This window comes from Apteryx rowi, unplaced genomic scaffold (assembly GCF_003343035.1).
Source record: "Apteryx rowi isolate R43461 unplaced genomic scaffold, aptRow1 scaffold_9, whole genome shotgun sequence".
Classification (NCBI taxonomy): domain Eukaryota; kingdom Metazoa; phylum Chordata; class Aves; order Apterygiformes; family Apterygidae; genus Apteryx; species Apteryx rowi.
In genome coordinates, this window is record NW_020451204.1 from 5,168,009 (window position 1) to 5,180,265 (window position 12,257).

Here is a 12,257-nt window from a genome sequence, read left to right on the forward strand (position 1 = left end):
TGTGTGTGTGTGTGTGTATAAAAAAGCAAACCTCGGAGGTGGAAAAAAGCCACCGCAAAGGAGGAGGCTGCAGCCTGCAGTAAGCTGTAAACGATTGCTGGCAAAGCCCCGAGGCTTCCCGGCTGCTCTAGTGCCGCTGCCGCGGGCGAGCCGAGGCGGCCGCTGCGGACGCGGGGAGCTTTCGGGCAGCGCCCGGGATTACGCGGGTCGCGCGGAGGTCCGCGGCGCTCGGCGGGCGCAGCTCGCGAGGGCTTTAAAAGGCGGCGGCGGCGGGGCTGCGGGGCGCCGCGGCCCGGGCTGGGGGTTTTGGGGGTGGAGAGAAGCCGGGACAAGCGCTCGTCAGGCGGGGAAGGGGGCAGGAGCCGTCCCGTCCCGTCCCTCGGCCCGAGGAGCGGGCTCGCTGCTCCTTGCGCTCCGTGCGCCGGCTTTTTCCCACCACCACCCCCCCCTTTTCTTTTTTAGTTGTTATTATTAATACAATGGTGTCTATAATCTCTGACTTGGATCCTCTGAAAAGCTGGAAAGTTTTAAGGTAGGCCTGTGTTTTCTTCTGTTTGGTACAGTCACTTTTTTATTTTTTTATTTTTTGGTTTACCCCTAAATTTACCCCTAACTGGCGCTTGAGTTATAATCGAAATGTGAGCCCTGGGCTTAAGGAGCAGAGAGAGGAGCTGCTGGTAATTAGAGCCCCCTTTAAGATACGGCAAACCTTTAAGCAGATGTTTAGAGAGACCCGAGGGAGATTTTCAAAATAYACTTCTCGGTGTTACAGTGCAGTAAGAAAGTGTGGATGATTTTTTTTTCTTTTTCTTTCCAAAAGAGAGATTGCTCTGTAAATTAAAGTTAACAGTAGGGCTAGCACCAGTTGAAACTGCGGAAGGATTAACTCTCTGCTTGCATCGCTTTGCCTTGTAGGGGGATATGTGGGAAACTTTCGAGTAGCAAAAAGCAGCGTGAGAGTTGATCAGGGAGGGGAAAATAGGCTGGGAGGGAAAAGGAGGAAAAATGTGCTGGTTTCGTTTTGTCGCCGAATCCTTACACAGTTTGTTGTCCCTCCAAGGCATATGCTGGATACTTAAAAGTTGCTACTGATTTTACCCTGGCGTTTTTTCTTTTAATAATGAAAAACAGCAACTCGAACCAGTACATACATCAGGGGGAAAAATGATCAGTGCTGCAGCTATTGAAGCTCCACGGTGTTAAATGGCCAGGCTTAAGGCTGCTCTAATTGCCTGGCTTTGCCTATGGAGAATCCTGAACCATAAAAAGTTTGCTGATGGCTTGCAGGAACTTCACTAAAGCATTTGAAACATCTGGGAATATAGCTGGCGAAACTAGTTAAACACAAAGTTTACTTCCCTCAGCTCTCTTGCAAAACATGAGGCTGCATGTAATATGTTCAGGTTGTCATTTTTAAAAAAAGGGGGGGGGGTAAAGTGCTGGGATTTGGGGGGGGGAGGGTGTTTGTTTGTTTTTGTAATGCTGGAGTATACTTGACCTTCTTGCTGCAATGTTTTAAGGAACTTAACGTGTCTTGAGCTGCAAGAGGAAAGTTGAACCCTTCCAAAGCCAAACCAGATAGCTTAATTGCACTGTCAAATTTTTCTCATATTTGCAGAGCATTGAATTTCATCTCTCTTTTTTCAGAACCTTTACATTTCCCTGCCCATCTTCTGAGTCTGAGTGTAGGAATATGGACTAAGATACTTTACACTTCTCTGTGGTGTGAGAGTTGGCGTAGCAGTTTTACTGCAAGTTTAGTGTTGTTTTTTCTTATTTTTTTTAAATCACTAAGGACTGTCGGTACAAATAAAAGCATAATGTATTTTTTTCCCCCAAGCTAATTACTATAAGGCTCAGATRTTTAAATTCTGAGACCTCGGTGCAGGTGTTGGCTTAGCTGTAGCATTTGAAGCGAGGGAAGGTTGGCAGGCAGGTGGGGAAGGTTTGGGTGGCACGTGCTGGGGATGCTCCTGTTGCAAAGGTGCTGGAGCGGCGCAGGGATGTGAGCAAAGCGCTCTCGCYGCGCTCCCTCTGCCATCCCTGGAATTATCTGTAAAGTTTCTATCACTTCCCGACACTTCTGATAGCTCTGCTTGTCAAGTCAGGTGACACAAAGTTTTTAGTGGATTGAGGGATGGCCCAGGGGGCTTCAGAGCTGGGTTTACTGGAGAAGGAGGAGGGACTGTTGGCCTCAGAGAATCCTGTTTTCTTGGAGAAATGACATGTTTATATGATTTAAGCAGAGATACTTCCCTGGCCTTCCCCCTGCCCCCAAAGTATGACCAAAGTTTCTCAACTCTGTGAAATTAGTGTGAATTCTGGAGATTACAGCTGCCCAGAGTAGGTCAATGAGGTGATTAAATCAACTTACTGTATGCTCTCTTCTGAATATACCGCTTATATTTATAGTAATGAATGCTGGGCATACTGGACACTGTGCACATCAACTGCAGGATGCAGAGGGTTAAAAGGTGTGAAAAGGCAGTGTGCAATGTAAACTGGTAAGTGATAGTCCAAAAAATCACTGGAAGCCAATATGCAGCTATTATGGCTTGTGATTATTAAGCTGTAATGCCAGCTCTACCTCTTCTTACAAACTTCACTGTCTCCTCTTCAGGCCGGTTTCCAGCATTACAGTTTGGTGCCTCTGGGTTTATTGTTTTTAATGTTTCCCCCCAACACATATCAAGAGAGCCTGCAGTTAATATTTACAGGAAATAGGAGAATTGGCCTGTGGGTTTCTCTGAGGTGGCACAAAACGATTCTTGAAGACACAAATTAAATGCAGCAGTAAATGCGGAGACCAACTCAAGAGCAGTGTCCTATGGTGGCAAATCTCGGTGTTGTTTTCCTGTGCACCTTCTGCGACTCGCTCACCATTTGAGACTTGGCTTAACTGCGAAAAGGCTGAAGGAGGCAGATTTCATGGAAAGGGGGCAAAATAATTGCATTGGTGGGAGCTGCTGGGGGCAGGGGATCCCAGGGGCTCTGGGCTGCCACGGTGCTGCCTGCCTGCCCTATTTGCCCCCATGTCCCACCTGGAGCATCGCTAAATAAAAGCACAGGGAAATGTACAGAGCAATTAAATATATATATATACACACAAATATAATAAATGGCAGTATGGTACAGGAGTGTGCGTATAATATTGCATYGACCCTCCTTCTTTCCTTGTGTCCGTGTTACCGTCCCACCCGAAAGAGTGGCAATACTTTCTGGAAAGTCTTAACACCCGTTGGATTCACATCAGGGTGAGGGGGAGAGGACATCACAGGCTCTAAATGCAAAGCTTCATGTGCAGAATAAAACAGCAACAATGAAAAAAAACTTCAGAAAATGTTTTATATCATGGGATTTCTTTACAGTGTTCTGAACGTTAAAGTTATTAGAAGGTAAATCTGCTGGAGCTCTTGTGGACCTTTTTTCCTCCCATTGTCTCTTTTCAGAGAAACTCCCAGCATAACATTTGYGCTCTGACGTTAACATGCTTCTGTCTGATCTTCCCTTGTAGATGCCTTCTCGCTCTTCATAGCGTGACTAGCATAAGTACAGTGTTGGGGGGACTCTTTGGAGGCAGAAGAGCTTGGCAAACCTTCAGGCCTTTTTAAAATGCTTCAGAGCCTTATTTATCCACAAATGCTCCATGCTTGGCGAGCCCTCGGTGAAAGCGGGAATCCTGTTTYCCTGGCTCCAAAGCGATGTGGGAGCAGGGTCATAGTCCTCCTAGTGCGTCAGGCATACAGGGATCAGGTGCTGTGCCTCCAGAGATGCCTCTAATCCCCCTCCAAAACTTTCTGTGCTCTTTTCTTGCATTTCTGTAGCCTGGTTTTGCCCCTCATATGTGACAGGGTGTATCRGCCAGTTGAGCTTCTCCCCCATGTTTTGCATCCAACAAGGCCGAACACAGCACTAGAAATCACCTGCGTTGCCTGTGCAGGGAAGACCTTCTACCCCTTTGCAACCCTTTTGGAAGAAGTATGTGACCTTTCTATGCCATATTGCTACGAACAAGTTGTTCCCAACTAGACTTAGTGAAGCCAAGGTGAAATTTGAGCAAGGAGCAGGATTTTTCGCCTCAGTTAGTGGTCGAGCTGAAGGCTGTGAAGCAGGGGCTCTTGCTGTACTGTCCTGCACACCTAAATTTCACAAGTCCTGTTAAGCTGCTCAGCTCAGCTTGGCTGGTTGGAGCAGGCAACTTGCTTCTCCTGGAGGGCTGCATCTCCTGGGTGTGCTGAGTAGCCCCTTTTCAGCCTTTCCTAAGCGAATGAGCTCTCTAATGGGGCCAACACAATCTGTAACAATTAAAATGTTCTCTCTAAGAAGCCTTTTCCCACCCCACACTGTCAAAGCAGCCTGTAAATAGTTTGTCTTTTCAAGGGAAGAGTGCCTTTAATGCTTGGCTAGTCAGTCCAGGAGGAGCAATTTGAGGCTTGTTTGGTTGGTGCCTGTAATACCGGCTCTTCCAGGCAAGGAGTCCTCTRCCCACACCCTCCTCCGATGATTGCCTGCAAATTAAGATAGGGCAAACAGCTTCAAGAAGTTAAAAATTAGGGGAAAATGAGGAAAGCACCCACAATGGCTCAATCCCAACAGCTGAGCACCCAAGAATGAAGTGAGAGGACTCATGGTCCCACCCAGCATAGAACTACTACTCAAAAAAGGAAAGAAAACCCAGCTGGTTCACCATGTGCTTTACTCTGAGGACCTGAACAATGTTGTCTCCACCYGCTCCTCAAAAACAAAACAAAAAAAGCCCCCAAAGTTTGGCCGAGGAACATAGTGCTGGAGTCCATCGCCACCATGAAATACAGATAATGGAATTTTGGCTGTCAGCAGAGAAGAGAAATTCCCTCATAATTGCCACAATATGCTCATTTGRAAAAAWATATATATATAAGCAAAGAGGGTGTGTTTATCTCATAGTAACTAAAAACACATTGAAGGAGGGTTTTTCCAGTTAACTCCTTCAAAAGTACGTGTCRTGTAATAAATAGCTTTTAATGGCATGTTAGTGAGGGTCACGAAAGTCCCAAGCAGTCCTATAAATGAGAATCACCAGGAGGAATGGCAGTTGCGAATATGTTCTAATATATATAAAATATGGGCAACAAAACATAGTTTGGATTCTTCTGCTCTCAGTCTTCACATGTAACTCTTCAGTGAGTAATACTGGGATAAAAAAAACAGGGCCAGCTCTTGCTTTTTTTTCTTATTCTCTTTTTCATCTTTTGTATCTGTGTTTTCTCTGCACTTTGTGGAGGACAATACTGGCAGTTTTTCTTGGTTTGGCTTATAAAGGCAGGATATATGGGGTGATTGAAAAAGTGAAGATAACAGAACATGGAAGATTAGGATGTAACACTCTCCAGCATCTATTGTTGGTGGCTGAGAATGTCATCTAGTCCACTTCTAAGCCTGTGCAGGTTTTTTCTTTGTATCTTTATGTTTTCCTGATTAAAATTCAATATCACTCTGTCCTATAAGCGGTTATTCTTTGCTGTCTTACTAAAAACAATCCCCTTTTCATATCAAGCCTGTACACAAGCTCATTACATCTTGTTCATTCGGACATGAGTTGTTAAATCTTCCAGGTGCTTTATAGGGGATTTAGCCATCCAATTCCAATGAACATTGTTTCACAAAGAGGTTTACTCCACTGATGCCGCTATGTTGCTTTGCCTGTTTAAATTACCCTAACCCCTAAAGCACGTAACGTCAAGTTACCACACCAGCCGTACGGATGCCTAGTGAGGAAGTAAGACAGCAAATGTGTAGTAATACTCTCCTAGCCTCCAGCAATTTGCAGTGCAGGGACTTCCTATGCCAGAAGTGATGTCCCTTTCTTGATTAATGCTTCCTCCATGGGTTTGTCGGGTTGGTTTTGCAGTTATGTCTTTCAGCCCATGTAGACTTTGAGCATCCACAACATCTTGCAGTAAAGAAGTCATGAGGTTTGACACGCTGGTTGTGTCTCTGCTAACCAAGCAGTGCGCTGGAAGGGCTGCTCTTAGGTGCGGCTTTGCCTTGCATCTGCATGTTGGGCTGTGTGGTAGCTGTGCCAGCCCACCACTGCTTGAAGTGGTTTCCCGGTATGATGGAGCATCTCCTCTAGTTTGGGGGTTTCCCCTTGTCTTTGAGCCTGTTATCTGCTAGTTTTGCTCCCTCTAGTCCCTGTACTGGCAACAGATGGGGAGGAAAAAAAAAAAAGGTTATTCATATTCTCCATGTCATTCATGAATCTAAACCTTCCACTGTATCCCCTCTGTAATTTCTTTTGCAGACCAAAGAGTCTTTCCTTGTTTAATCTTTCCTCAGACAGAGATAAGATTGAGACCTTCAATCATGTTGTTTGTCCTTCTCTGAACCTTTTTTCTGGTCTATAGTAGCCTTTTTAAAAGGAGAGGAAAGGGAACAGGTATTAAAAATATGAATGCATCTGGAATTTCTACAGCAATCCTCTATATRTATTGTTTCTCATTTTGTTCTCTAGCAATTCCTAATGTTCAGGCACCAAGCTCAGATTTGTTTCTTTGGTGGGACTCTGAGGGGTGCTGCTTTTGCATCTGTTAGTACTTCAAAATTTCATTCCTGAAATCCTGGGTGGGTGATTAGTCCCACCCAGTTACACTCATGTATGTGTTGCAGGATTTGGGTAAAACCAGGATCATTCTTTCCTATCGGCATCACTCTACCCATCTTGACTTTAATCTACTATTTCATCTCCTAAGTAATTTAGAGTCCTGATATGCTTTTGCAGATCTTTGCAGCTGTTTCATAACTAACCCATCACAAATTTTAAGCTTTGTCTACTTGTGCATTGAGTGGAATGGAAGTAAGGAGGAAGTTGCTTGTAGAAAGCAAAGGTGACCCTGCAGCGGAAGCATTGCACTGGATCTTGAGAGATAAGGGTGCAATTTCAAGCTTTTCCCAACCTTTGAGTGAGTTTGGATGGTTCACTTAATCTCTGTGTGCCTCAGTTCCCAGTTGTAAAAGTGGAATCAATAATACCTGTCTTATCTACTTTGGCTATAAACTTTTCATGGCTGTAGAGACTCTTCGTGGTCTGCACAGAACACATAGTGCAGGGCCTTTCCGGTGTCCACCATAATAAAAAATAATTTCCTTAAATGAAACCAGAATTTGGCTCTTTTGAGAACAAGTCATTCCTTGCWGGTTTACTAAAAACCTTTCATCAGCACGTTTGCCTTTGCAAGGGACCTCCGCAGACATTCACTCTAATTTCTCACGCACACCAGCTTCTTTCCCAAGTAGTTCCTAGTCTGGAGTTGGCTGAAGCCTGGTACCCAGAACCGAATGCTCTGGCTGAAGTGTACCCGATAGCAAATTGCTTAGTTGTGTGTGTGTGTGTGATGCTTTTTTTTTTTTCTTCAGTAACCCTTTCTGATAATTTGTAAATTCAGTTATACTGGCTACTGTGCTTTATCAGCTCCCTCTCTAAGCCTAGTCCCTCCTTTGGGGTGCAGTTCCTTCTCTGCCTACCTGCTAATTTCTGGTCTCGTTGCTGCACATTTGAATAACTCTTTTTCATAGGTTTATTCCTTCATTATTCTAAATTTCTTTCCCCTTGCACCGCCCCCAGTTGAAATGCACCTTTACCTGCCTGCGTTTCACCAGCTTCATGTAGCTTGTGGCACATGTTTTCTCAGTCCTTGGTAGAGTATCCCACTGACCACTGCATTGGGGTGTAATTAGAGCAGGGTGAAACTGTTTTAGCAGGTCTTATTGCAGCATTGCCTCAGTCAGGAGAGATGCACGAAGGACCATCTGCACCCTGTGCTAGTCTCGAGGTGCTGCACCCAGTGCTGTCCCCGGCACAGGGTGACGGAAGGTGAGGCCAGGGAGATCTGCAGGCTCTCCTGCGGTGACGGGAGCGCCCCGGCTTGCTCCTGAGGATTTCCTCTTGCCTGACCTGAGCAAGGGATCAGGGATTGGGATCAGCATTGGACTCTTGTTTCTAAGAAATACATTAAAAAAAATAAAACAAAAAACCCCCACAGTAGTTGCTATACTGAGAATTGCACATACCTATGCTTAATTGCCAGGCTCTCTTTTTGAGAGCACAACAATTTAAAAGTTGGATTTTTATGAGCTCTGAAATATATTTGCTCTCTGGTATTACAGAAATTCTTAGCATAACCTAAATTAACYTGCCATCCAATCTCTTTTACATGAGCTGCTGAGCATGCTGCTGCACTAATATACTGCATACACTAATTTTTGCTAATAAAAAGCTCCTATGAATTGCATTTCTGTGTAGTTTTCTCAGATGCTTTTTCCTTGATTGTGATTGTTTCGCCTTCTCCACAAGTACTGAGAAGATTTTTCATCACAAATGGAAGAGGTTCCTTAGTTTGGGGGGGGGGGTTGATTTTTTTTTTTTTCTTCATCTGGGAAAGTCCATGCGTCCCTGGCATGTGGAGTTTGTTCTGACAATTCATTATGGGTTACTTGTTCWTGAATCCGTCCCAAGCTGACATTAATGCATCACTTTGCTTTCTGGAATCCTGTTTATCTGCAGATACTGATTTTTTTTTCCTTCTTTTTTTCCAACTGAGATGTAAAACTGAAGGCTTTATAAAGGCAGAAATATTGGGAGGATCCTGTGATTRTCATAATTGTCTGTCTCTCTCTTTTGTTGAATGGGTGTATTTCAGATTATTGGAAAAATCTATTGTGTCAGCTGTGCTAGACTTCTTTTTTTTGGATGTCACGTTACAAAGCCTGTAGCTGGTTATCTTCAAAAGAAATACTTTATACATGCAGCTAATTCCCACCTGATAGAAAATTAATTTCCTTGTTCGAGTAACTTTGCTAAAGTCTTCTGTAGTGGAAGACTGCTTCTAGAATTTGACATAGTTGAACTGCAGACTACATTTATCATATTAAATTAGTGAATCAGCGGAGCCAGAACTTAGTTTGGGTTGGAAATCTGAGTATGATTTGGAATGGTTTGAGTAAGCTTATTCCGCCCAAGAATTTGTATGATATTAGGGAAAGGCTGAAGCAAACTTCAGTTTTCAACTTAAGGGCAGTGGCAGGGGAGGGTTTTTTCCTTTGGTTTTAAGACTTGTAGTTTTAAATAGGGTTCTTGGGCTTCCAGGTCCCAAAGAAAACAGTGATATGTCATAGCAGGGACTTCAAAGGAGAGTCTTTAAAGCTGGGGGCATTCCAGTTCTGAGAAACATGTTAACCTAATAGTCTTTCCGCACRCAGAATAGGTTATAAATGTGTAAATTAACCAGTGTATGACACCAGAGCACTCCTGTTATGCTCATCTTGGCACTGGCAGATTTCAGGTTGAGACTATCTGGTTCTGCAAATGGTAACTAAATTTACCTTTAAGTATTTGTAGGATGGAGTTAGATTACTTCTCCAACTCCTAAGACTAATCTTTGCTTTAAGCAATGTTGCCCAGAGGCGGTTTCTAGTTGCTGGTAGGTTGCTGTGGCTTTCTGCCTGGCTTCTTCAAGAGGAGAAGTACTGGGTGCATGATCCTTACCACGTGTTTGAGCCTGGATTTACATGCCRTGTCCGTAGAGTTGCTGGATGCACTTTCTAACTTGGCATTTCTCCTGAACATCCTTTCTGGACATCCCCACATGTTCTCGGGGAAGAATTTAACAGCCCCCCCCTGCCAGTAGCTGGCACTGCTGAACCTGGTGGGTCTCACTGTAGCCCTTGGACTTCCCCCATACTGGAAAAACAGGTCTTGGCAAGAGTTGTAAAATTCTGCTGACCAAGCTCAAGTTTTTCTGCTGGACATGTCAAAATAAAGGATTTGTGTAGCCTGAGGCCTCAGAAGAATTACAAGTTTGGAAGAGGGTATTAAAGGTCTCCGATGGGCTGATGTGGAGATAAGTATTTAAACACTGATATAAACTTTCATTGACTCCAACAGGAATTGTTGGCAGGGTCTTTTATGGGACTTTTGGGGTTAGACTTGTAGCTGTTGTGAACGGGCGAAGCTCCGTTGACTTGCTAGAGTACTGGAGAGTTGGTCCCCACATGTTTGGCGGAAAACTTTATGCCTTTTTTATGGTCTTTACAGAGTTTTTACACCAAAAGGGAATCTAAGGGGAGAAGTGTCTTAGAGCGCTTACTTTATGAATCCCTTCCAGTTTGCTAAAGTCCAGTTTTACTGTCTGAAGTCTAGACTCTAAAAAGCTCTTGGGAGTAACATTACGTTTTAGCTTTCTAGTCATTTTTTTTCCATATCTAAAGGAAACAGATGACATAGCTCTGTGCTCTTTTAGTCAGCATTCAAGCAGGCTAATAACTTGGGCATAATCTGTTAACAAACCTAAACCTACAACATCTAGGTTGTAGACAGGCTGTGTAAGCCAACTATATGAATTGCACACCAGCTTTAAATTGTTGGAAAGAAACAGAGCTTGCCATATCACAGTTTTTCACTACCATTTTGGCCCAAAGTTTCATGATTTTTTTGCATCCAAGGTTTATTTCTTTATTTATGCCTGCATAAGCAGTTTATATCTTTAACCCAGGCCAACTTTGTTCCACCTGTAGCTCTGGGACTGCTCTTAGAGCAGGCAGAGCTGAAGGCAGAGTACGCTGAGAGTTGCAGCCACATCTGTGAGCAGGATGGTGCTCTGTTTGCCCCACAACTCATAAAACCTGCTGTTAATGAGAGTTCACATCATGTAAGCAGCTCTTATGAGTGAAATTTGTTGTTAGGTGAAGCCTCAAAGCTGGCTAGATCACTGTTTTAAATAGAGACTCTGAGGTCTTCTCCTATATCTTCTCTCTTGTATCTTCTCTTTTCATAAGAAGAATTTAAAAGTAGTCTCAGTCATAGCTTCTCCTCCCACTGCTCAAGAAAAAGAAAGTTACTCTTTTACTGACTAAGAGATCCCTTAATTTAAAAGTATCCTCTCTAACAATATTTTCTATAGTGAATTACAGTCTGAGGTTTTTCTATTGACGTGTCTGAGATGCAGTCACTGCACTTCATATTCTTTCTTCTGTAATTATTATCTGTAGATACTGTATGGCCTTGCACAGCAGAGCATCCAACAACCAAAAGTAGCTGATTATTCTTCCAGTGACAAAACAGCACAAAGACTTTGATCCACCACAAAGAGCGCAAGTGTTCAGGCAAGGTGGCATGACTGGGTAGAAGAAATGGAGAAAGAGCATAGATGAAGCCGCAGGTCCACTGCCAATTTTATCTGAACTCAGGGCGGATAAGAAGGCAATATTGCCAGAAGTATTTTTGCTGCAGTTACAGATGTTTACTGGTGGGCATCAAAGAACTGAGAAGTCCAAAGAAAAGACAGGAATAAATTGGCAGATAGCACAAAACACCATAATCATTGTTTTTAAAACAAAACCAAAAAAAACAACTTAAAAGCACAATGTCCTGTAGTGTACAGAAACTTACTGTGAATGTACTGTGTACCTGGATTAATCTTATTGTACTAATTAATTGCCCTGTTTTCCTATTAAATTTTCTGCTGGTTATTACATATTACAGGCCTGTATCTTGAATACTGGAAATTCAGGGTATGGATTAAAGTTAAGTGGATTCTATGAAAATGGTAACCATGGAGGAAAAACCAAGCTCCATTGATGAAAACGAGCCATGTATACAGTGAACTTGTGCTTTGGATGTGAAACAGTGCTGGACTCCAGGTTGCAACATCGCAAAACACGACGATTTGGAGGAAAGAATGAGCTCCGCATTTTTTTTTTCTCCATTTATTCTTATAATACCCAACAGTAATCAGACCACACAGGAAGTTTGCACAAGTCTACATGGTGAAAGCAGAATGGGAAAGCAGAACTCGTTCAGCAGCAGAGGGTTGGGCATGTCTTAATTCTTTGGAGGCTGGAAGCTTAGTCTGGTGCTATCAAATAAAATCAGCTTTGCAGGCAGGAAGCTGTATGATCAGTATGGATTTTTTTTCTTTCTTTTTTTTTTTTTTAAGACGTGAACTTCTGGAACAGAGCAGTTACCTATATATGGTGTCCTCCTACCCTTTCGGCAGTAGCAGCCAATTCTGAATTCCTTGAGGAAGAGGGTAAAGATAGGCTTTGACACAGGGCTTCCAGAGATCGTTAGCTAATAATTTCAGACATAGAAGGACTTTCTTATGAGGATTGTTTATTTAGGGAGGCAGAGAGCTCTGCAGGGTAGAAAGCACTTCTCGGAAATGGGAGTTTAGGCTTTTGTCACTTGAATTTTGTCATAATACAAAGAAAGGAAAAAAAAA

At 43.3% G+C, this 12,257-nt stretch overlaps 1 protein-coding gene across 2 annotated transcripts in view; it reads left to right on the forward strand.

Annotated features, from left to right (window-relative positions):
* Positions 1-164: 164 nt before the first annotated feature.
* CELF2 (CUGBP Elav-like family member 2) overlaps positions 165-12,257 on the forward strand; it is a 342,189-nt gene continuing 330,096 nt past the window's right edge. Inside the window, exons 1-2 of one of the 2 annotated variants that reach the window (XM_026091227.1) lie at positions 165-217; positions 463-532. In XM_026091227.1, coding sequence (XP_025947012.1) covers positions 480-532 — 53 coding nt within the window. In that variant the 5' untranslated portion in view covers positions 165-217; positions 463-479. Of the gene's footprint in view, positions 218-461; positions 533-12,257 lie in introns of those variants that run through there. The other variant, XM_026091229.1, reaches the window with a different exon arrangement.